The 26,052-nt window shown below is 46.4% G+C and overlaps 1 protein-coding gene across 4 annotated transcripts in view; it reads right to left on the minus strand.

Moving 5' to 3' along the window:
- The window catches only part of RASSF3 (Ras association domain family member 3), a 70,421-nt gene extending 50,431 nt beyond the window's left edge, over positions 1-19,990 (minus strand). For all 4 annotated transcript variants that reach the window (XR_008373338.1, XR_008373337.1, XR_008373336.1 and 1 more), the window contains exon 1: positions 19,699-19,990. Coding sequence is in view for 1 of the 4 variants with exons in the window: in XM_053556358.1 (XP_053412333.1) it covers positions 19,699-19,809 (111 nt within the window). In the remaining 3 variants the exon portion in view is untranslated. The remainder of the gene's footprint in view (positions 1-19,698) is intronic.
- Between the last annotated feature and the right edge of the window lie 6,062 nt (positions 19,991-26,052).

Consider the following 26,052-nt stretch of genomic DNA (forward strand, 5'->3'; position numbering starts at 1 on the left):
CCCTCGGCATATGGGGCCGGCGCCCCACTCACTGAGCCACAGGCACCGCCCAGAATGTACTCTTCTTAATTAACATTTCCACAGAATAGCAGTATTATTTGCTAATGCATTTTGGGAAGGAAAGCAGAAAAACGTAGACTTTATGGCCAATGAAAGCAAGGCACTACAAGTCAGTGTTTAGCTAAAATATACTGTAATCAGCCTATCTCCCCCCAAAGAGATAGATTTTTAATACATCCCTAGACCCTGTATTAGAGTATCTAAAGTATCTGTCCATTGGTATCAAAACCGGGGAATAAAATGCAATGTCACCACACTCAGAATGTCTCATCTTCAAAGACTTTTCAAAAATACAGCTAGCTCATTCCTATCAGTCTTCTGTAGTCTCTTATCAAAAAGTAAACAGTGAAGGGCTGGGCACAATGGCTCACACCTGTAATTGTGGCAGGTGCCTGTAGTCTCTGCTGCTCGGGAGGCTGAAGCAGGAGGATCATTTGAGCCCAGGAGCTTGAGGCTGCTGTGAACTATGATGACTCCGCGGCACTCTACCCAGGGTGACAGAGTGAGCCTCAAAAATTAATTAATTAATTAAAATAAAACCAGATTCTAAGACTAAGAGCCTGATCAAGATAATAGCATTTCTATTGAAACTTCTTGAATATATTTTCTAACTTATTTTTGTTGTGTTAATTTTGAGCTATTTGGGGGACATGACCACATTCTGGTCAGCATAGGCTTTTTCTAAGAAAGTTTAAAACATGGTCAGTCTGCCAAGTTTACTCTTTGGTCCGTATCCACATCAAGCTTTACTTTTCTTTTGTCCCATCTGTGAGATGCCTGCCCTGGGCCTCAGACCCTGGTTCTGGGTGCCTGCTGGATGCTGCCCAGGCTCAGTGTGTGGCCAACACTCCGGCTCCCGCACCTCCCTGACCTGCCCTCTCCCCCCGAGGCGCTCTGTTTCCACAGTGGCAGGCCATCCATCCTCTCAGCGCTTTTTCCTCCTCCTCCCTCCTCTACTTCCTTCCCTCACCTCAACCTGGTCAATCAGGTGCCAATGTGCCAACACAGCTTCTGGAGTCCTTACCTCTCTTTCCCCTTGTAACCGCCCTATTTCTAGTCCTAATTACCTTTCCCCAGGTTACAGCAACAGCCTCCCAAACATAACCCTGCTTCCCCCTCTTTCTCAACTCTGCCATAAACTGCTGCTGGTTTCAATGTCATCAGTCTGACCACTTTACTGCTCCCTAAACGATCCTTCTTACTCAGCAAACAGAATCCAAAGTCCTCAGGCTGGCAGGCAAGGGCCCCTGCTCCAGCCTCGACCCAGCCGGTTCCCCAGATGCCCCAGCACCGCCCCCCCCCACCGCCTTAGTGGGCTTCTCTCCATGGCCCCCAGTTTCCACCTGCCACCTCCGTCTGTATCACACACAGATCCAGGTGGAACTCCTCCCCTGCCCAACCTTGAATAAGCCGTCTTCTTTCTGAGCAGTCCTCCTCTGGCTGGAGCCCACATGCCGCCACCCTTCCCAGGGTGAAGGCATTCACCTCCTTCAACAGCCCCACCCCGCAGCCTTCCTTTCCACTCAAGTGGCTGTCAACTAAAATTAAACAAAAACAATGACAACCACCCTGCATCCTCCCGTGACCTGTGGCCTCTTCCATGCCAGCCGGCCTCATGGAAGAGTGGCCTCCACCCAGTCTCCCCATGCCCCTCAGCACTGTTCCCTGGGGGGACTCTCCTCAAGGTCTCCAGACACCTACTGAAGCTCCACCGCAGTCCTCCTCGACTTTTCTGTAGCACTCATCCCTAACAAAGCCTTCGCTCTTGAAGCTCAGGGCTCAACAATCCCAAAGCCCTCTCTGCAGACCAGGTCCACCTCCTGGACAAGAAACGCTCCCGATTTATGCATTCCAAATTTACCGACTGCTGGGTGCATGCCACGCGTTCACAGCCCAAATGTCCCTCCCTCCCAAATGCACTCTCTGCTCATTCCCTTTCTTAGTGAGGGGCTGCAGCACCATCTTCCAAGGCACCCAAGCCAGAAACCCACACCTCACCCCTCCCCCTCCTCCTTTGCCACCACCCCTGTGCCCACATTCAATGTTACCAAATCCTCCCAGTTCCCCAGGGTCTCCAGCCAGCCCACTCTCTCTGCCTTCATCCCCACTTAACAAGCAACTGGCCAGGAGGACTGGCTAGCACATACTCCTCAGATGGGCACATGACTGCCTGTCACATGTCCTGACAGCGGAAAGTATAGCTATTTGCAAGCAGCTTTTTAACTTTATACACATATCTTTATCCTTTTTGGTGACATGAACTTAGGATCTGGAAATTTAATCCTTTTACTTGCCACAAAATGCTAACAATCTTTTAGTTCATATAAACCATTATTACACATTATACATTTTCTTTTTTTTTGTAGAGACAGAGTTTCACTTTATTGCCCTTGGTAGAGTGCCGTGGCGTCACACAGCTCACAGCAACCTCCAACTCCCGGGCTTAAGCGATTTTCCTGCCTCAGCCTCCTGAGTAGCTGGGACTACAGGCGCCCACCACAACACCCGGCTATTTTTTGGTTGCACTTTGGCCAGGGCTGGGTTTGAACCCGCCACCCTCGGTATATGGGGCCGGCGCCTTACCCACTGAGCCACAGGTGCCACCCACATTATACATTTTCAAAGGCCAACTTTTCAAATTAAAACAAATACAAAATGTGAGCAGCTACCGAAGTCAGCCATCTCTTTACACTATCACAACACACACCCAAAATGTACCAGAAAACTCCAGGAACACTAGGATGTGTTTAATAAAAAGAGAAGGAGTTGCTGGAAAAATAATATTTTTGTGTTTTTCATGGCTGAAAACAAAAATTTGGGAGGCCGAGGCAAGACGATCACTTGAGCCCAGGAGCTGGGCGGGGGGCGGAGGGAGCCTTATAACAAGCTAAGATTGTGCCACCACACTCAGCCCCCGGTGACAGAGCAAGACCTTTTCTCTTTAAAAAAATAAATAAGGGCGGTGCCTGTGTCTCAGGGAGTGGGGTGCTGGTCCCATATACCGAGGGTGGCGGGTTCGAACCCAGCCCTGGCCAAAAAACTGCAACAACAACAAAAAATAACAATAAACATAAAAAAAAGTTTAAAAAATAAATAAATAAATAAAATTGTATTATTATGTATTTAAGCATGTTCCTTCTAGCTAGAAGAACAGTGCGGCGTGTCAGACTCTTCACGTTAAAAGGAACTATTCTACCTAGTCCATTCTTTTGGAGTTATTCTAAATATCAATAATCCCTTAAAATGCTTTGGAGACAGTCTTACTGTTGCCCTCGGTAGAGCTCCGTAGCATCACAGCTCACAGCAACCTCAAACTCTTGGGCTCAAGTGATCCTCTTGCCTCAGCCTCCCAAGTAGCTGGGACTACAGGTGCCCACACAACGCCGGCTAGTTTTAGAGACGGGGTCTTGCTCTTACTCAGGCTGGTCTTGAACTCCTGAGCTCAAGCAATCCTCCCACCTGCGCCTTAAAAGTCCAATTTTAAGGAACCACCTTTCTCCACAGGGGCTTGTTGAAATATCCCCTGAAGTAAAATATGAAGCTGGACACGTGAGAAGAAAGGACTCCAGGGAAACCTGACCCTTCCCTGGGAAGACACCATCGAGAACGAGTCAAGCGGATCACCACACACACACGTCACGTGACCTGCCCTGTAAAGGCAAACGTCTCTCGCCTTCAGTTTTCATTTTCCAGAAAGGTGATACTTAAGTAAAACCATGGCAACCTGAGGACAAAACAGGGTAAGAAACAAGAAGGAGTGAACTGGGTGAAGTGAAGCTGCTCCAGACGGTGAGGCAGAGCGACAGGGTCTCAGGAAGGCTCAAGATTGGACAGGTCGCGGTTAGACGACAGACTCTGACGTTTCATGATAGAATTTAACTTGCTAAAAGAGGTTTTCTAGGAACTTTACCTAGCAAGAGTGTGTGCAGACCAGCTGAAATGAAGGAGACGCAGAAGCAAATGCAAAAGCTAAATCTTCAAAGGAAAATGAACACACTTCCTTACTCCCAAATCCATCGACCCACGAGTCAGACCCTTCCAGGAGCACAGCAGCTAATCCACCCACTGCCCTGGCATCCTGGTCGGCAGGTTCATCCTGCCCAGACATTGTGGAATGTAGCACTGCTGGTGGGTTCCTACTTAAATAGTTTTTGGGTTTTTTTGTTTTTTTTTGAGACAGAGTCTTACTTTGTTGCCCTTGGTAAAGTGCCATGGTGTCATAGCTCACAGCAACCTCAAACTCTTGTGCTCAAGCAATTCTCTTGCCTCAGCCTCCCAAGTAGGTGGGACGACAGGTGCCCACCACAACACCCAGTTATTTTTAGAGATAGGGTCCCGCTCTTGCTCAGGCTGGTCTTAAGCCCATCAGCTCGGGCAATCCACTCACCTCAGCCTCCCAAAGTGCCAGGATTACAGCCGTAAGCCACTGCACCTGGTCCTTAAATAGCTCTTGATACTGTACGTATAACCCTTGCGATATGAAAGTTCGTAACAGTCACCTGTTGCTTTGGTGCGCATGAAACGCACTCCCGCTGGCGCTGCATGCATGTGGATGAACTGAGACATACCACCCATGGCCCCCTTTGGAAAAACAAGAATTTTACACGGTCCACTCATTTCTCAAGCACCAATCAATTCACTTGGGTTCCCCCCCCACCATCTCATAACACAGGTGTTTCTAAGCTAATTCACTTGTCATCTCAATACATGGGTGAATCTGTACCAAGTCTTCTCACTCTCACTTTCCTTCCAACCAAGCAGTAACTCAGCTCCAGAATAAATGAAGCATTTGTCTCAGGACTGGACAGGACCTTTAAGGAAGAAACTGAAGCCCCAGATGGTTGAGCAGCTCTTCCAAAGGCCCCTCTTCTGGTTAACAAAGGACCAAACCCAGGCCCAGGTCTCGGCAGCCCTGGCCCAGGGTGCCGCTGCTTCACCTGTCTCTCTTCTGCATGAATACAGAAGCTGCTGCCACCGTTTTATTATTACTCCTCCGGAAACCAAAAAAAATCTGTTTCACTGCCTTCATCCAACTTCCTTCTCTTGATTATAATTCTGATACAAATCTGATCAAATAAAAGCAGGCTGTCAATTAACAAACATCAAAGGGGACACACACACACCCCGCCGCCCCATCATCTGTGCCAGGAAGCAAGCTAGCGCTGAAAATAACACAGTAAACCCGAGAGTCGTGAAGCTCACAGACAGGACAACCTCGAGAACTTAAAAAGAAACTCACTCAAGCGCCTGGGCCATGCAATGCTGAGCTGGAAAGCTTCGTTCCCCAAGTAGCAGAGCGCTGTCATCAGCACAATCACCTAGCTGTCAATTGTTCAAGTCCCCAAACACAGTCACCACTTTGCAGATTAAAAACAGATATAGAAAAGGTGGGAGAATAAGTTCATTTTCAACAACTATTAAGTATTACCTCTAATACTGTAATAGGCTGAGAATTTATGATCAATTTGAATAAAACAGGATTAAAAGAAAACAATTTCACATTAGTTTCTTAACATACTTGTGATGCTGTCACACAATTATGTAACAGTTTTCTCTTTTGTTTTTTACAATTACTTATTTATTTTTAGCAAGAAAATTAAGGCTTCTCACTATTAAGGTGTTAGTACAGCAACCCGGGCCAGCGCTAGTGAACACAGGCACCTGAAAAGCACAGCTTTTGGATTTCATACACAACTCAGTTTCAAGGCTGCTGCTGGTCTAAAATGTCAGGGGTTCAGGCAGCTGCCTGGATCCTTGGTTCTTGGAGGGCTCTTGGTTGAAAAATGACCAGCTTTGGCCGGCGCCTGTGGCTCAGTGAGCAGGGCGCCGGCCCCATATACCGAGGGTGGCAGGTTCAAACCCGGCCCCGGCCAAACTGCAACAAAAAAATAGCTGGGCATTGTGGCGGGCGCCTGTAGTCCCAGCTACTCGGGAGGCTGAGGCAGGAGAATCGCCTAAGCCCAGGAGTTGGAGGTTGCTGTGAGCTGTGTGACGCCACGGCACTCTACCGAGGGCCATAAAGTGAGACTCTGTCTCTACAAAAAAAAAAAAAGAAAGAAAAATGACCAGCTTTACCCCAAAGTAAGGCAAACATGAAACAAAGTTTATCCACAAAGAGAAAGATAAGTTTACAGAGTAACAGCAAGGTGTAAGCTTATAGAGCAAGATATTTCTGAGGTAGACAGCAACTGGGCCCTGCTGTCACACACAGAAAAGGCAAAGGAGACTTTCAGTCCCTTAGTGCTGGGACTACACACATGGGCTGCTGTGCCTGTCCACACGTAACAATTTGTAACCTAGACATACTTTCCACACACAGTTCTCATTTAACCTAACCTCTCTACGGTATCTATTTGAAAGAAGCTAATACTGGAAGGGGAAAAATTATAAAAGCTAATACTCAAGGAATTTAATTACGGAGACTGCTCAAGCTCCCAGAGCTGATAAATGTCAGGTGCAAAACTAAGACAGAGCCTTCCAACTCTAGATCCCCAGACCTTTCCACTGAACCACATTTCCTACCAAAAATTCCTATCGAACTGTTATAATTAATAATGTTAATACTGGCTCAGCCACATACAAAGAGGCTGGCAGGTTCAAACCCGGCCCGGGCCAGCTAAACAATGACAACTGCAACAAAAAATAGCTGGGCGTTGTGGTGGGCACCTGTAATTCCAGCTACTTGGGAGGCTGAGGAAAGAGAATCGCTTTAAACCCAAGAGTTTGAGGTTGCTGTGAGCTGTGACGCCACAGCACTCTACCGACGGTGACATAGTGAAACTTTTGTCTCAAAAAAAAAATTAATAATAATGTTAATACCATTAGAGATAAGTTAATCTGTACTGAACACTTATTTATATGCCAGGTACTGTTCCAAGCCTTTATATGAATTAACTAATTAATGATATTATTTATATATTAATTTGCTTTGCTGATAGTGATGCTAGGTTTGCCTTTCTGAAAGATACTGCTTCCCCTATACAACCTGCCAAGTCCTCTCTCCCTCCAACGTCAGGAATACTTATTTGGGTCAGTTCATAGCACAAATTTCCCGTAGCAGAGACCAGTGGGACAGCCAAGGATCGAACCCCGGCCAGGGACCTCACTCACACTGGCTGACTGTGCCTCTTGACAGTAAGCGAGCACTGCGCAAACTTCAGAAGATCTAAAGGGCAGCCCCTTCCCCCCAAAGGAATACTGGCCAGAAAAAAGCAATCTTCAAGCCTGTTTCAACAAACAGAAACAGACCTTAAATGGATAAAAGTAATATTATTGTTTCTTTAAACCATCCACATAATATTTACATTTTCCCATAGCTGGGAAATTACCCATACAGCCGAGCACCCCTGAATTTACCTCTCACATGAAAACTGCATCTGCTCACAGACTAAACCCACACAGCTTGTTAATGTCTCATCTTAGCAGTCCAATAGAATCAATGGAATTTTAATTCCCTTGAATGCTCCGTTAACTGTACAACACCTAGGAATGCTGAGCTTCATTTTAGTATTGGTATTTTTCTCCTGTGTAATTCATTTATCTGTTGTTTTCTAATTTCATGAATTTTTTTTGGTTGTGTTTCGCTGTTTGAGAACAGTATCACATACACATAAATTTTCATGATACTGCTGGGAGAATATCAAAAAACATTACTCAAAACAAGCATTTGTGGGAAATCTTCAGAGCAAGCTTGTTTTGAGTTAAGAATATGGGAACCACCCGGGCATAGTGGTTTACATCTGTAACCTCAGCATTTTGGGAGGCCAGAAGCTCAAGACCAGCCTGGGCGACATAGCAAGGCCTCCATCTCTACAGAATATTAGAAAAATAAGCCAGGTGCAGTGTTGTGAGTCTATAGTCAGGAGCTGAGCCAGAAGGATGGTCTGAGCCCAGAGTTGAAGGCCACAGTGAGCTCCAGACCCCACCAAGGGGCTCTAGCAACAGAGAAAGAGCCTATCTCAAAAACAAACAAACAAAAGATGAGAGGGCAGCAGGCCCTGTGGCTCAAAGGAGTGGGGTGCCGGCCCCAAGTACCGGAGTCGGAGTCGGTAGGTTCAGGCCCACCCCGGCCAAAAACTGCAAGAAAAAAAAAAAAAAGATGAGAATTAAGGAGGGTTCAGAGACTGTCAGGAAGTCAGAAATAATTGTTTACATCTTTTTAAAAAGATTTACTTGACAAAAATCTTCTGAAAAAAGATAATCAGGGCAAAGTAGGAGCTCATCAGAATATAAAAATAACACAAAGCAACCCTTTCTACACAGGCACCAATGGGGCTCACAGTAGATGCCGGTGCCAGATTCCTTTCTGACTGTAATTTTTTAACAAGACAGTAAGCCAAGCCTGTAGGTAAACAGCATAAAGTCTCTTTGGGGAGTGGGGTTTCTAGCAGTTTGTCTTACTGGCTTTTTTTTTTTCCGACAGTCTCATTTTGTCCCCCTCTGTAGAGTGCTATGTCATCATAACTCACAGCAACCTCAAACTCAGGTTCAAGTGGACTCAAGCCTTCCAAGTAGCTGGGACTACAGACACCCACCACAACGCCCGGCTAGTTTTTTTTTAGAGACAGGGGTCTTGCTCTTGCTAGGCTGGTCTGGAACTACCTCGGCCTCCAAGAGAGCTAGGAGTATAGGCATGAGCCCCCACCGCCCCCACCTCACTGCCCTTTTTTAAGACCTAGTATATTTGAGGTAAGTTAGGTTCCTCTATTTTCTACCAGAGTGGTTAGAAAACTGCTCCTAAATTTGCTGAAATTCAAGATAAACAGGGACTTCCGGTCTTTTTTCTTTTACATGATTAGTAACAGACAGCCGTCCAACGCCCCACCCTCTGCACTCCAGGGTTCGTTCAGGGAGATTCCTCCTCAGGAATGCCTTCCCTATGCTGTCACGGCAGGAGTCACTAGCAAAACATTCTGCTGAGTTCCAGTGATGTCAGCCTGAAACACATTCTCAAGTATTTCAAAATGCCAGAATATGTAATGTCCCTTTGGGACAAACAGTGTAAGTCAAAACACAACATGAAATTCATCTGACCGCAAAGAAAAAGGAGAACCATCTACCCAGAAGGTGCTCCCAGGGCCTGCCAGCAGGGCTCCCAGGACTTCCGCCTGCAGACAGACCCACATAAACAATTCTCACCCAGAGAAAGACCTGCTCAGAAGTGTAGAAAAATATTACATTCCCTGTCGGTTAAAGGAATACAAATTAAATGACAATAAGGTTATTTATCAACTTTAATTGTTGACATTTTCTTCTACTTTTTAATGACTATCCAATGGAGATAAAGGTACAATGAAACTGATTAAAAAACAGATGTAAATTAGCAAGATACAATTAGAGCCATAAAAGGTCATAGCCTCATAATCAGTAAGTATCCATTTTCGTATATCTACCCTAAAAAATTAATCCATAATGGAAAAGGTTTATGTTCAAGATGTTCACTAGAATGTTACTTATAGTAGCGAAAATTAGAAATATCCAAATTTTCCAATATTTGGGGAATAATTCCTATTCAATAAAATACAATATCAAAATGATAGCTGGATTCATGCAGCAATATCCCATACTTCTAGGTTTAAACGAGAGGCTTCAAATTTTTCAGTGGTTCCTCCTTAAGAAGGACATTGTGACACATGCTACGAATCTTGGGGGCATCACACCAAGTCAACTAAGCCAGTCACAAAAGACAAATGCCGTGTGACTTCATGATATGAAGTATCTGGGTAGGTAAGCTTGGATAAACCTACACAGACCACGGAATTCCATGAGGGCAGATTTCAGTCTGTCTTGTTTACCACCGATTCCCAGCGCCTGGCCCTGCACACTGTGAGTACGCAATAAACAACTGTGAAATGAAGCCACTACCCTCCTGGGTCTACACACACACACACTCACAAACACACAACCTCCTGAGTCTACACACACATACACCCTCCTGAGTTTACACACACACTCACACACACCCTCCTGAGTCTACACACACATACACACCCTCCTGAGTCTACACACACTCACAAACACCCTCCTGAGTCTACACACACACTCACAAACACACAACCTCCTGAGTCTACACACTCACACACACCCCCTCCTGAGTCTACACATACACACACGCTCAACCTGCACTAATTTCAAGTCAACCCTCTGCCGATTATATTCTAAATCTGCTAAATCCAAAATCTTCTAAATCTGTTCTTCCAGTCTCCACCTCCCAAATTCCTTCTCCTCCTCTCATGATCTCACTTTCTTTAGCATCTGGGGAGAGAACTGGGTGCTGCAACATAGTATGATTAGTAAATTATCCTTAGCTGGCTGCGTCCCATAGCAGCAGTGGGCGATTACAGTCCATAAAACGCATATGAAACTTGCTGCTTTAATAACTACGAAACAGGAGCCCCATTCGCTCTACAGACTGAAGGGAGAAATGGACTGAGACCCCCACCAGGTCAATTCTATCCCACAAGCTCTTACATGAAAACAAGAGGGAAGTTCCACACACAAGTTTCACAACCCTGAAGTGCTGGTGTGTAACCCAAGACAGGCTGAGAAGAAACTATTCCTAACAGAAAAGGGTAAGTTCCCCTTCACACACACACACAGTCTTTTTTATTTTTATTTCAGATTAATATGAAGGTACAAAGGAATTTATGTTGTTTGCATTAGGTAAAGTCCAACTTATAGTTGAGCCCTTCACCCAGCAGGTGTGCTGTGTACCCTGTTGTGCCTGTTAGGTAAGAGCTCACCAGTCCCTCGCCCCACTTCTCCCACCCCCCTTCTTGAATTTAACTGTGTTTTTCTCTCCTGTGGGTCTGTAGTTGTTCCTCTTCTGGTTTCATATTAGCACAAAGAACACAGAATACTTGCTTTTCCATTCTTGTGATACTTACTGTGTAGAGTGTGTTTCAACTCCATCCAAGTTCATTCAAAAGATGTGTAGTCTCCACAACCTGCCTGCCTGCCTTCCTGGCTGTCCCCTCAGTCCACCCACGTGCAGCCAAGTCAATGGAGATTAATGCCATTGGCAAGGGCTACCACATATCCTAATGTTTCAGCAGAAATACAGTGCAAGCCATGCGTATAATTTTGTTTAAAAAAATAGGTAAAATTAATTTTATTTAACCCAATATATCCAAAATATTATCATTTCAACATATTAAGTAGTATTTTGAAATTATTATATTTTACATTCTTTCTTTCTTTTGTAGTTAGGTCTTCAAAATTCAGTGTATATTTTACACTTACAGCTCATCTCAATTCAGGCTAGCCACATTTAGAATGTTCAATAAACACATGTGGCTAGTGACTACTGTATTAGACAGAACATCTGCAGAATGGTCACTTCTATCTCAGAACCAACTATAATATTTTTACATATATTTTAAAATTGAATCATTTTTATGGGCTCTGATATCCTTCACAGAGATTATCTGACCCTCTCCATCAAAAAAAAATTAACAAGCGGCGGCGCCTATGGCTCAGTGAGTAGGGCACCTGCCCCATATACCGAGGGTAGCGGGTTCAAACCCGGCCCCGGCCAAACTGCAACAAAAAAATAGCCGGGGATTGTGGCGGGCACCTGTAGTCCCAGCTGCTCGGGAGGCTGAGGCAAGAAAATAGCATAAGCCCAAGAGCTGGAGGTTGCTGTGAGTCCTGTGACGTCATGGCCCTCTACCGAGGGTAGTAAAGTGAGACTTTCTCTACGAAAAAAAAAAAAAAATTAACAAGCAACTGATAGCTACAACAGAAGTAACTGTTTAAATTATTAAGAAAAATCTGAAACAGGCTGGGCGCCTGTAGCTCAGTGGTTAGAGTGCCAAACACATGCTCCGGGGCTGGTGGGTGCAAACCTGGCCCAGGTCTGCTAAATAATAACAAAAAATAAATAAATAAATAAAAATAAAAATAGCTGGGCATTGTGGTGGGTGCCTATAGTCCCAGCTACTTAGGAGGCTGAGGCAAGAGAATCACTTGAGCCCAAGAGTTTGAGGTTGCTGTGAGCTATGATGCCACAGCACTCTACCGAGGGTGACAAAGTAAGACTGTGTCTCAATTTAAAAAAAAAAAGAAAGAAAGAAAGAAAAATCTGAAATACTCAGGAGGCCGAGGCAGGAGGATCACTTGAACCTAGGAGCTCAAGACTATAGTATGCTATGATCGTGCCTATAACAGCCACTGAACTTCAGCCTGGGCAGTAGAGTGAGACCCTGTGACCACCTCCACTTCTTCTTTTTTTTGTTTTTAGACAGTCTCACTTTGTCACCCTCGGTAGAGTGTCATGGAGTCATAAGCTCACAGCAACCTCAAACTCTTAGACTCAAGTGATTCTCTTCCCTCAGCCTCCTAAGAAGCTGGGAGGACAGGCGCCTGCCACAATGCCCAGCTATTTTTTTTTTCTTTTCTTGAGACAAGAGCCTCAAGCTGTCGCCTGGGGTAGAGTGCTATGGCATCACAGCTCACAGCAACCTGCAACTCCTGGGCTCAAGCAATTCTCCTGCCTCTGCCTCCCAACTTGCTGGGATTACAGGCGCCCGCCACAATGCCCAGCTATTTTTTTTGGTTGCAGTCGTCATTGTTGTTTGGCGGGCCTGGGGTGGATTCGAACCCACCAGCTCAGGTATATCAGGTGTGTGTGGCTGGTGCCTTAGCCGCCTGAGCCACAGGCGCCCAGCCAATGCCCAGCTATTTTTAGAAATGGGGTCTCGCTCTTGCTCAGGCTGGTCTTGAACCTGTGAGCTCAGGCAATCCACCCACCTCAGCCTCCCAGAGTGCTAGGATTATAGGCATGAGCCACGGCACCCAGCCTCGGAATTATTTTTGGTTAATATTTTGGTTAACTCTCCTGAGAGTTATTAACTTGGTTTAATCGCATTCTCCATCCTTGAAGATGATTATGTTTCTGTCATCTACTACGTGACTAATGGGCTTAGCATGGACATCCATTAGGAAACTATGATTGTTTCACATGGAAACACTTGCATGTCAGCATTTCCACCTAAACAGATATATGGCTTTACCACACTTTATAGATGTGTTCCTAAAAAACTGTCAACAGTTCCAAGTTTCCTTAAATACACCATAAAGAAACAGACTCTTTAAAGGATAATTAGATATTTGTATTTGTCTATTGGGTAAGCTTTTTAAAAATATTACTAAATGAGTCTAGAGACCGTTTTATTCACCACTCTATCCCTAGAACCTACAACAGTGTCTAGCAGATAGCACTCTATAAATTAACAAAATAATGAGTTTTCTTAAAACAAGAAGGAAATACACAAAGTGAATTATGCCTAACTGGTAATAACAGATACTGCCAATATGATCCAATTGTAAATGACTTCTGTCTGTAAGATGTTGCGAAGGCTTACCGTCTAGTTTGGAAAGGGGGGCTTGGTGCAGTGGCTCATGCCTGTAATCCCAGCACTCTGGGAGGCCAAGGAGGGAGGAGGATCACTCAAGGCTAGGAATTTGATCAGTCTGAGCAACGCAGCCCCTGTCGCTAGAAAAAATTTCTTTAAAAATCACCTGAGCTGGCTCAGCACCCAGCCACATGCACCAAGGCTGGCAGGTTTGAGCCTGGCCTAGGCCAGCTAACCAACAATGACAACTGCAACAAAAAAAATAGCCCAGCATTGTGGCGGGCGCCTATAGTCCCAGCTACTTAGGAGGCTGAGGCAAGAGAACCGCTTAAGCCTAAGAGTTTGAGGTTGCTGTGAGCTGTGATGCCATAGCACTCTACCAAGGGCGACACAGTGAGACTCTGTGTCAGAAAAAAAATAAAAAATCAGCTGGGCAGGGTTGGGCATACCTATAGTCCTAGCTACTTAGGAGGTTGAGGCAGGAGGATAGCTTGATCTCAGGAGGCTGTCGTGGGCCATGATCATACCACTGCATTCCAGATTGGTGACAGAGTGAGACCTTGTCTACAAAGAAAGGAAAGGAAGGAAGAAAGGAAGGAAGGAAAGGAGGGAAGGAGAAGAAAGTGTGTGTACTTGTGTGTAAAAGAAAATAAGTAACAGAACCAAATACTGAGACATCCATCCAAAATGAGGTTTTCATTCATTCAGACACCTATGAAGTGCCAGGCATTTATTTTGTGTGTTAGGATAACAAGCTAGCATCTGTCCTCATTAAACAAAAAGTAACAAATTATAATTTTTGCTATAAAGGGAAAGGAACTGAGGGCTTTGAGAGGAGAGGGATGGCTATTTTAGTTGGTGGTTCAGGAAGACGTCTCTGATAAGGTGACATTTACGTTGACATGTGAATGAGGAAGAAGAGAAATCACTACCAGCCACTCTTCTGAGGGGGAAACTTGCATCCTGAAAGGAACTGGGAGAAGGCCAGGATGCCTACAGTCTCAGTGATGTTTAACTAGGTGAAGCTATTACACACATTCATAAAAGTGAAGGCTATGACACCAGAACGTAAACAACAGGCTGGGCCTTGCAGCATCAGAAGAATAACAATCTCTTACTGAGCGCTGAAGCTCTTCAGTACCACAAGGATGTAAACAGGCAAAGTTCCCAAGGCAGGTCACACAGAGAAGGTCTTCTCCTCTCCCACACGTCCCGGTCTGTCTTTTCACCAGCCCTTCTGAAGACGGAATGGCAGCTAATGCCCTTGGGCCAAATTAGGAGTGGAAAGCAAGTCTCAAAGTGGGGCCTTGATGGACAGACAGCTAGCTACCAATCTGAGGACGGGGAAGCCAGCACTGTGCCCATGGTGCCAGCTGAGAAGAGGCCAAACCAGAAAGCATTTGGTCAGCTCCCCAGTTTTTTTCTCCCAGAAAAAGAATGTTAACAGTATAACATGAACTGCCTGCCAAAGGAAGTTTTAAAAGAATAACCACATTATTGGATATTTTTAGCCTCTCATTTCAAAAATGTTTTGTGTCACTACTATCCAAATAATTCCAGCTCTTGCAAGTTAGCCAGAAGAAAAAAATGGGATAAAGAGTGTATTCCTCATCGACGAGATTAGAGAAGGCTGGGGACTAACTTCTTTCTGAAATTCAGTTAAAGGAATATGACTCTGTGAGCTTTGCTCACACAAACACAAAATTCCAATGGATTAATACCGTTCAGAAACAGAATACATCAGACCTGCAGGCAGGCTGTGCAAATCACCCTACAATGGTCAAAATGGCTGAAGCCAGTGTTCACATCTGATACTCCAGGATTAGAAGCTAGTTACTGCTACCATTCCTTTACCCCAGTGACCTGCCTTCAAACTTCTAATGGAAACGCTAACGAAGAGTGCACCTCATCACTGCTGGTTCTAGCAGTGAGATATAACCAAATAAAGGACCACAAAATGTCTGAACAATAAGGAGAAAACCCAAAGGGAAAATCTGAAGCCCCTACGAGGAGTCACACAGACTTACATTATCTTTTTTTTTTTTTGTAGAGCCAGAGTCTCACGTTATGGCCCTCGGTAGAGTGCCGTGGCCTCACACAGCTCACAGCAACCTCCAGCTCCTGGGCTTAAGCGATTCTCTTGCTTCAGCCTCCCGAGTAGCTGGGACTACAGGCGCCACCACAGCACCCGGCTATTTTTTTGTTGTTGTTGTTGCAGTTTGGCCGGGGCTGGGTTTGAACCCGCCACCCTTGGCATATGGGGCCGGCACCCTACTCACTGAGCCACAGGCGCCGCCCCCAGACTTACATTATCAAACAATTCTTCAGCATAAGATTTTTAAAAGTGTGAGTGGTTCAGAAGACAATTTCAAGTTTCTCAAGACTTCCTGACTATTCTACCTCTAAAGCAAAAATAGTACCTTATACCCTTCTTCCTATTAACCAGCAAAGGCTCAGAAAGAAAGGTCACTACCTTAGCTAAGAAGTGAGAAGCCATGTTCTAATGAATTATATTAATAATGTTAGGCCATTTCTACTCCTTGGCAATCTAAATATATTCTGTATTTATAGGTAATTTGATTTTGTCGGGAAATCAGAAATGATGACAAATTATGAATTACAGGAGAATGAGGAAGAACCTAATAGTTCTTTCAGAAATGCAGACAGCTGAAACACAGTGAATCCACAAATATGAATTTTGACACTGTAATAACAATATATGCCTACCAGGGAGTTGAAATTTTTAAGAAACTCCTAGATTATAGATGTCCATATTTGCAAAGGGAAAATGGAATTTTAAAATTGTTTTTATAGCAGAAGAATAACAAAAATGAGATGGGATCTGAGTCAGAAAACCTGAGTTCTAGCCTCCCTACTATCTCAGTGTGGGCCTTACAGAATTACCAAACAATAACTCATCTTTCATTAGGTTAATGCTTAGTTTAGGGGGTTCTTGGGAAAATTTTAAAATAGGATATATTTAAAAATTATAAAGATCCTGGGCGGCGCCTGTGGCTCAGTGGGAAGGGCACCGGCCCCATATACTGAGGGTGGCGGGTTCAAACCCGGCCCCGGCCAAACTGCAACCAAAAAATAGCCGGGCGTTGTGACGGGCGCCTGTGGTCCCAGCTACTCGGGAGGCTGAGGCAGGAGAATCATATGGCCTGAGCCCTGGAGTTGGAGGTTGCTGTGAGCTGTGTGACGCCATAGCACTCTACCAAGGGCGATAAGGTGAGACTCTGTCTCTACAAAAAAAAAAAAAAAAAAAATTATAAAGATCCAATTATTGGCCAGGTGCAGTGGTTCACACCTATAATCCCTGCACTTTGGGAGGCTGAGGAAAGAGGATCATTTGAGGCCAGGAGTTTGGGACCAGCCTGGACCACACACCAAGGCCCCTTTTCTTTAATTAAAAAAAAAAAAAAAAAAGCCAGGCATGGTGTGTGCCTGTAGTCCCTGCTATTCCAGAAGCTGAGGAGGGAAGACTGCTTGAGCCCAGGAGTCCCAGGCTGCAAGGAGCTATAATGGCACCACTGCACTCCAGCCTGGGAGACAGAGCAAGACATGCCTATTAAAAAATAATAATAATACAATTATTAGCAAAGCATTCGTTCATTCAACTAGTATTGGCTGGGTACGAGGTGTCAGGTTCTGATTGGGGCCCTGGGGATATACAGTGACATTCAAACTTCCAGGAAGAACAAAAAAAAAAAAAAAAAAAAGGCCATATGTTCATTCCCTTTATACCCCTTAGGCTTTTAACCCTTTTCCTCCTTTTGTTTCTTTTTTACAGAAAATAGGGTACAAAATAAACCTTCTATATCTATAAGGTTTTTGTTATTCTGGAAGACAGAAAGCAGGTGGTCTATGTTCCCCTGCCTGGCAAGAGAAGAAAGAATCTAACCCTGCCCTCCACCCTTTCTACCTCATCCTGCATTTACCACAAACATCTTGCTTTCTCTGGACATTTTCAAGAGGTCTAGAAACTTCATTTCCCTAGCTTGTCTATTTGACGGTGCAACGTCAAAAGAAAAATCACTATTAGCCTTATGACAACCGCTATATTTCCACTCTAGACAAAAGATAAATTTTATACTACTATACTACACGTCAGAAGTTCTTATCCTGTTTGAGACCAGCTTGAGCCAGAGCGAGATGTTGTCTCTAAAAACAGCAGGGCGTCGTGGTAGGTGCTTCTGATCCAAGCTATTCAGGAGGCTGAGGCTGGATGATCACTTGAGCCCGAGAGTCTGAGGTTGCTGTGAGCTGTGTTGCCACTGTACTCTACTGAGAACAACTGAGTGAGACTCTGTCTCCAAAAAAAAAAAGTGCTTATCCTATACTCATGCCTGGCATAATAAAACCAAGAAAGCAAGCCTTACTAATCTCGGGTAAAAGAAATATCCTATACCAAGAGTGCTTTTCTTCATATTTATGGTGAGTTTTACTTCCTTAATTCACAAATATTATTACAAAATTTAAATATTCAATGTCATTTCTTTAAATAAATCATAATGCCCACTAAAATGCAGGGTTTAGAATGTTTTCTCCACCTGGCAAAAATGGCCCTTATAATAGCACCTTACATGTGGCCTATTAGACAGGGAAATATACAGGTAATAAAGCTTCAGAGAACACATATTAAACTCCGCAAGCAAGGAACTACGTTTTACTGTCCTGATTTCCACCACACACTTCAAAATACACATTAGTGCTGGATTAATTTTAAATGCTACATAAGCAATATTATATATACATTCTCCATGAGTATTACCTAAGTTACTGCACACAACCTAGAAACACGGTATGTAAACAAACGGAGAAAGAAAACGTGGTCTTTACTTTTCAAAGCACTAAGGGATGCTCATACAATTCCAACCTGGACCCTTTGGCCCTTGTGAAAAAGCACCTCCCCTGGCACCTGGAGGATCCAAGATCCAGCAAGTGTTCTGGAGATCAGTAAGCAGACACCTCTGGGATAGCCTAGTTTCTAGTCAAACTAGCAACGTTAGTGGAGGGAGAACGCGCAAAGTGCAGGAGGGAAAGAGAGGGAGGCCGAGAAGGAAGGAAAGGAAAGTGAAGAAAGCACAGGGCTGGAAACCTTCCCACTACTGGTGGGGGCGGGCGTGGCGGGGCGCCTCGACTTCCAGACTTCGCGGCCCTCTCGTGCCCTAAAGACGCACCCTGCTGAAACTCGGAGGCCGCTCAAAATGACCTGCAAACACTGCAGCCCGACGCCCCGGACACAGGACGGACGGATCCACTCGGGATTAGCTGTCGCTGCTGAACGGTGGCGCTTGACTTCACCACCTCCCGCCCCCTTCTGGTTTGGGATTTAAGATGAAGACTAGAACTTCCGAATCTTAGGCATTTCATCTGAGAAAGTGCTAAATAAACGTAAAAGGTCTGGCAAGGACACCCTGACAGATCACACCACACCACGCAAACACACCAAATCTCAGCCTCTGTCCCCTGAACGATTTTCTTGCTTCTGGACTGCAGGGTGAAGTCTATGTTGTTTGTTACGAGCAACAGGTTGGTCCCCTCGCCGCTGCGTGTGACGGCCGAGCGCCCCGCTCCGCCTCCCCAGACCCGCCCGGGCGGGCGGGCCCGCCAGGTCCCCTCGCCAGCTGCCCAGTTGCGCGTCCCACTGGGCGCGGCCTCCAAAAATGGAAGAACCCGCTGAAGGTCAGCTCTCGCCGGAGCTCGTCTGCAAAACCTCTGGGCACCGACAACGCCGACTTTGCCGAGAACACGCGACCTCGAGTCCCGCAAGCAGCGGCTTCAGGGAGCGCCATGACGGCCAGGGGGGAGCCAGCTCAGCGCCACCACTCCGGCCGGAGCACCCGAGGGGCCACAGGCCACAGAGCGCACTGACAGGGAGGGCAGAAGCGGGGACCCGGCTGCTGACCCAAGGGGGGTGGCGCGGGAGTGCCCACGGACGCCTCCCGCCCGCTCGGAGCGGCTCCCGCAGCCGGCGGCCCGGGGAGGAGCGGCAGAGGCCATCTGGTGCGGAAGGTACAGCCGGCCTCGGCCTCCCGCCCTCCCTCCCCTTCGCCGGGGCAGCCCCACGCCCACAGGCACTGGCTCCCGGCACGTTCCCGGGACCCCAAAAGGCAGAAGTCCCTTCCTCGTCCCCACTCCTCTCCCGCGAGCGTCCTCGAGCGCCCCGCGGAGACACGTGGAGTCGGGGCCCGGAGCGCGGGGTCCCGGAACTGCGGGCTGCAGCGCCCGGGGCGCGCCCCGGAACTGCGGGCTGCAGCGCCCGGGGCGCGCCACTCACTTGAGGGCCGGAGCGGGGCTTGCCCTGTGGCGCTCTCCTGAAGAAGGAGGTCCTGGCGGTGAAGAAAAAGTCCTCGGCGTCCTCCTCCAGGCTGCTGTAGCCGCTGCTCATGCTGCTGGCCCCGCCGCGCGCAGGCGACCTCCCCCGGGCGCAGGCTGCCAGGCAGGGGGTGCCCTGCTTGCCCACCCCGCGAGGTTGCCGGCGCCCGGCCTGAGCCTGCCGCGAGCCGACCTGCTGCAGCCGCGGACGCCGCTCTACCGGCCGTGCGGCCCCCGCCCCCGACGCCCCGCCCCGGCCCCGAAACCCCGCCCAGGCCACCGAGATGGGCCCCGCCCCGCCCCGCCCCTGCCCGCGCGAGCTGAGCCCGGGCCCCGAGACCCCGCCCCGGCCCCGCCCGAACTGAGCCCCGCCCCGGCCCGCGCGAGCCGAGCCCCGGCCCCGAAACCCCGCCCCGGCCACCGAGCTGAGTGGGGCCCGCGCGGCCGCCTGCTCGGGGGTGGCCCCGCCCTCACAGGCGCGGGGTCGCGAGACCCGGAAAGCCGCGTTTGGGGGCTACGTCCGGGTTGGGTCGCTTCCCCACCCTCCCGGAAACTGCGGACTCCTCCGCGGTCCGTCCGCTCGCCCCGTGCTCCGCCAGCTCGAGTTTGCAGCTGGAAGGAGCAGAGCGGGGAGCCTCGTCGCGGTCCCCGCCCGGCCCTCCCCTGTCCCCGAGGCCTGCGGGATGGTGGAGGTGTGGCCCCGCCGAGGGTTTCCAGGCCCGCGCACGTCCTGCAGCGCGGACCCAGCAGCTCGGCCGGGAACCCCGCGGCCGCCCGCCCTCCCGAGGGCTGGGAGTTACAGAGGTGGGTGGGGCGGTAGCCGTTGGGTGAAGTTCGTTCGAACAAAAACATCCTTTCTGCTCGTTCTTTTGAACTTTGGTCTTACCCTTTCCCCCTTCTGTCTAGCGAGGGTTCATTCCCAAATAAGGACTGCAAGGGTCTCTGTGATCTTAGACGCCACTTAGAGCAAAAAGGGGGAACTTTGGCTCTGGAGTCACAGAACAATCTCGTGTTTACACGTATAGTTCACGTCCCCTTCCCCACTCGTGCTTTAAATGGTGCGGGTAAGGGGATCGGGAAATTCTGTTCATCCGCGAACCAAAAACAGTTTCCGTAGCATGCTCCTTTAAAAGCCATCGGTGGGTCACAGGCTCTCACACCTTGGCGTTGCTGTGATGATTTGATTTACACTGATTTGTTTGCACGGATCTTGACTGAACAGTTTTTTTTTTTTGTAGAGACAGAGTCTCACTTTATGGCCCTCGGTAGAGTGCCGTGGCGTCACACAGCTCACAGCAACCTCCAACTCCTGGGCTTAGGCGATTCTCCTGGCTCAGCCTCCCGAGCAGCTGGGACTACAGGCGCCCGCCACAACGCCCGGCTATTTTTTTGTTGCAGTTTGGCCGGGGCCGGGTTTGAACCTGCCACCCTCGGTATATGGGGCCGGCGCCCTGCTCACTGAGCCACAGGCACCGCCCTGAAAAGTTGTTTTGAAGCTTCAGCGCTGGTATGGTGAGGCGGCTTCAGCAGAGGTTTCATTAGGTGAAGAAGAGAAAAGTTAGAAAAGAGAAGAATTTCACCCATGGTAGCTAAACTTTCTTACATGGTCTCCCTCAGTCCTCAGAGCTACTCTGTAAGGCGGGTCAGACTATTTAAAGCCAGCTTCACACTCAGCAGAGCTGGGCGTTCTGCTCCCTGAAAGTTGTCATGTACCCTCTGGATTCTCTGCTTGGTTTGCTCAGCCATGGGAAGGAGAATGACCCGAGGTGACCAGGAAGAGAAGAGTTGGCTTGAGTCTCCCCCAGGTATCCTCTGGCAGAAAAAAGCCTTGCAAACCTGCTCCACCCTTCCTCAGACTCCCACATGGAGCTTGCAAATAGTATGTCACCCTAAGTGACTCACACGCCCATTTTCAAGGTCCTGCAACTCGAAAGGCCTCTTCCCAGCCACACGGCCACTGAGTAACAGGAAGCCAGGATTCTCTCTCCCTATTCTATCCTGGCTAAGCTGACCCGTGTGCCATGCACATAACCGAATACCGGAAATAGACAATTTACTTACTTTAGGAAAGATTTTTCTTATTTAGTTTTCATTATTCAAATATCATCTTTCATTGACACAGACCTTATTAAACACTCCAATTTAAGAGTGATGTGTAGATTAAAAAATTAAGGAAACTTGTTTTATTGTAGAAAGGGGGAAATAATCTCACCCAGAACAAATTATTTTAAAGTTTCTGAATACTTTGAGGAAAAATATTTAAAAAGACGGACTCAATAGTAGTGACCACACCATAAAAACAGTTTTTTCATAGTATGGTTTTCTTTTTTTAAAAGACAAGAGTATCACTTGGTTGCCCTTGGTAAAGTACCATGCCATCACAGCTCACAGCAACCTCAAACTCTTGGGCTCCAGCAATCTTCTTGCCTCAGCCTCCCAATTAGCTGGAACTAAAGGTACCTGCCAGAAAGCCGGACTAGTTTTTCCATTTTTAGTAGAGATCAGGTCTTGCTCTTGGCTAGTCTACCTCAGCTTCCTAGAGTGTTAGGATTACAGGCATGAGCCACCATGCTGGCCCATAGTATTATTTTTATGCTCCAAAGGACTGAATTCGTTTTTATAACTGTCAGCACCATCAGAATCAATCATAATAAAAAAGCATGATTGAATAAAGCACTGCATTTGAGCAACAAATGCTTTTGTTTCCTAAAAGCAGCATAGCAATCATATTTCTGTGTTTTTCTGATAGAATTTTTTGTTTATAGATAAGAGGTTTCCCTATGTTATTCAGGCTGGTCTTTAACTTCCTGAAGTAAAGAAATCCTCCCTCTTAGCCAGGCATTGTGGCGGGCACCTGTAGTCCCAGCTACTTGGGAGGCTGAGGCAAAAGAATCACTTGAGCCCAAGAGTTTGAGGTTGCTGTGAGCTGTGATGTCACAGCACTCTACTGAGGGCGACATAGTGAGATTCTGTCTTGAAAAAAAAAAGAAGAAAGAAATCCTCCCTCAGCATACCAAGTAGCTGGAATTACAAGTGTGTAACACTATGTCCAGCCTCTGATAGCATTTTTTAAAAATATATTAAGAATTGGGGGGCGGTGCCTGTGGCTCAGCGGGTAGGGCGCCGGTCCCATATGCCGGAGGTGGAGGGTTCAAACCCAGCCCCGGCCAAATTAAAAAAAAAAAAAAAAAAAACTGTTAAAAAAAAAAAAAAAGAATTGGGAGGCACCTATGGTTCAGTGAGTAGGGCACCTGCCCCATATACTGAGGGTGACGGGTTCTAACCCACCCAAACAAAAAATAGCCAGGTGTTGTGGCAGGAGCCTGTAGTCCCAGCTACTCGGGAGGCTGAGGCAAGAGAATCGCCTAAGCTCAAGAGCTGGAGGTTGCTGTAAGCTGTGACACCACGGCACTCTACCAAGGGTGACAAAGTGAGACTGTGTCTCTTTAAAAAAAAAATATATATATATATATATACATAGATACATATATATAAAGAATTTAAGATTTGGCTAGTGTTGGGCAGCACCTGTGGTTCAGTGGGTAGGGCACCAGCCCCATATACCAAGGGTGACGGTTTCAAACCCGGCCCTGGCCAGCTAAAACAGCAATGACAACTGCAACAACAACAAAAAAAAGCCGGGTGTTGTAGTGGGTGCCTGTAGTCCCAGCCACTTGGGAGGCTAAGGCAAGAGAATTGCTTAAGCCCAAGAGTTGGAGGTTGCTGTGATGTGTGACACCATAGCACTCCACCAAGGGCGACAAAGTAAGACTATGTCTCAAAATAAAATAAAATTTGACTAGTGAAAATAGTATTTGTAAAATATTCGAAAATGTCACATTAAGCAACTTGGCATTTTTAACATTTAAAATTCAGGGAAGGGGGTGGAATAAATAAAATATATGCAACCAAGTTCAGTGTTGAAAGAACGGATTGTCGAACACAAAATTGAATTTATAAACAGACTATCACCATAAATAGTCCCATAATACAAGATCCCAGTGATTTAGGTTTATAGCCTAGTAAACTTTTATTTCTATTCATTTATTTCTACAAATTCAGAATATATTTAAGATTTTTTTTTTTAAACAGAGTCTCTTTTTTTTTTTGTAGAGACAGAGTCTCACTTTACTGCCCTCAGTAGAGTGCCATGGCGTCACACGGCTCACAGCAACCTCCAGCTCTTGGGCTTACGTGATTCTCTTGCCTCAGCCTCCCCAGCAGCTGGGACTACAGGCGCCCGGCACAACGCCCGGCTATTTTTTTTGTTGTTGCAGTTCGGCCGGGGCTGGGTTTGAACCCACCACCCTCGGTATATGGGGCTGGCACCCTACTCACTGAGCCACAGGCGCTGCCCCAGAGTCTCACTCTTTGCCCTGGGTAGAGTGCCACGGCGTCTGCCATAGTTCATAGCAACCTCAAGATTACCCCTGCCTCAACCTCTGAGTAGCTGGGACTATAGGCACCTGCCAGAATGCCTAGCTAGTTTTTCTATTTTTAGTACAGACAGGGTCTGACTCTTGCTTAGGCTGATTTCCAACTCCTGAGTTCAAGGAATCCACCTGCCTCAGCCTCCCAGAGTTCTAGGATTACATGTGCAAGCCACCGTGTCCCACCTAAAACTTTTGTTAAATTTTAAGAGATTGGGTCTTGCTCTGTCACCCAGACTGAAATAGTAGCATGATCATACGGACAGCTCACTGCAACCTCCAACTCCCATGCTCAAGGGAAGCAATCTTGCCCCAGCTTCCCAAATAGCAACAACTACAGGCATGTACCAGCATGCCTGAATGTTTTTTAAATCTTTGTACACTCTTGCTATGCTGCCCGAGCTGGTCTTGAAGTCCTGGCCTCAAGCAATCCTTCTGTCTTGGCCTCCCATAGTACTGGGATTATAGGTGTGAGCCACTGCACCCAGCCAAGACTTAAATACATGTAAATGTTATAAACACATGCAAATGTTTTATAATTTAAATTCTCATATATATCAAATAATTTCTCTTAAATTAACATAAAAGAAAGGCTTTAATATTAATTAATTAATTAATTAATTTTAATCTTTCTTGGGACTATGTACTTCAACACAGAGCCCGGATGGAGCCTGCATGGAGCCACTGCTCTCCAGCTCCACCTCCAACAGCTAACTCCTGTTTTCCAAAACTGAGCACCTCCTGCCTGGATTTCTGCAGCAGTTTCTAGCAGGAATTCTTCCTCTATCTAACTCCAATCTGTTCTATGTGGTGATCTTGGTAAAATGAAGATCTCCCTAGGCCATGGCCTACTTGAAATGCTCTAAATAGTGTAAAATCCAGTTACTTGGTTCTAGCCTCACCTTTCTCTCACAATTCTTATGCCCAGCCAAGCAAGCAAGGACTACAGGCACCCAGAGTGCCCAGATAAAGGATCATGACAAAAATTATTTTATAAATGTTATCAATCAAAAAGTTTAAATCCTGTTCTTTGAGTACTACACAAGGTCAGACAGTTAAGTTCTCCAAAGCATCCTAGGAAGAAGTGCTATATCCCTGACTGCTGAAAATCACTACGGTCACCTTTAAAGTACTCCCCTTGCTCAGGTGGTGACTGTAGTAATATTCAGCAGTGAGATATGTAGTACTTTTTCTAGGATGAGTTCAAGAACTTAATTGTCAGGCCTCATATATCTAAATCCATGAATACTAGAAACACTAATACATGTCGAAAAAATTTTAGCCACAGCTCACCCTTTGAATACATACATGTAGAAAGTAAAATTTTTCTTTTGTCAACTTGTCCTGATAAAGATAAGACACATCACAAAGATTTCTAGATTTGTGAAAATTTAAATATTTTTACCACATATGTACATACAATGTTAAAAGACCCGGAAAACTGGGGGAAATGTTTGCAATGTAAACAACAGGACTGACGTCCTTCAACTATCAGGCGCTCATACAGACCAGTAAAAATGTTGAACATCTAATAGAAAAACAAGCAAAGTACATGACAAGCAGTTCATAAAAAAAGAAATAGACATCACATCAGTCATTTATCTATTGAAACGTTCACTCAGTCAACAAATGTTTATAGAGCACACACAGTCTGCCAGACACAGAGCCTCTGTAGCACAGAGGCTACATCACTGGACTAAACAGAAACCCTCATTCTAGGGGAGCTTGTAAAGTTTCTCAGGAGTTGGAGGGAGACGGGCAAAATGAATAATGAGATTATATAGTATGTTAGAAGGCAATAAGTACTTTTACATAAATCAAGGAAGAAAGATAATATTTCACATAGATGGGTATTGAAAGTCTCGCTGATAAGATCACTTTGGAGC

Source organism: Nycticebus coucang, chromosome 12 (genome assembly GCF_027406575.1).
Source record: "Nycticebus coucang isolate mNycCou1 chromosome 12, mNycCou1.pri, whole genome shotgun sequence".
Lineage (NCBI taxonomy): Eukaryota > Metazoa > Chordata > Mammalia > Primates > Lorisidae > Nycticebus > Nycticebus coucang.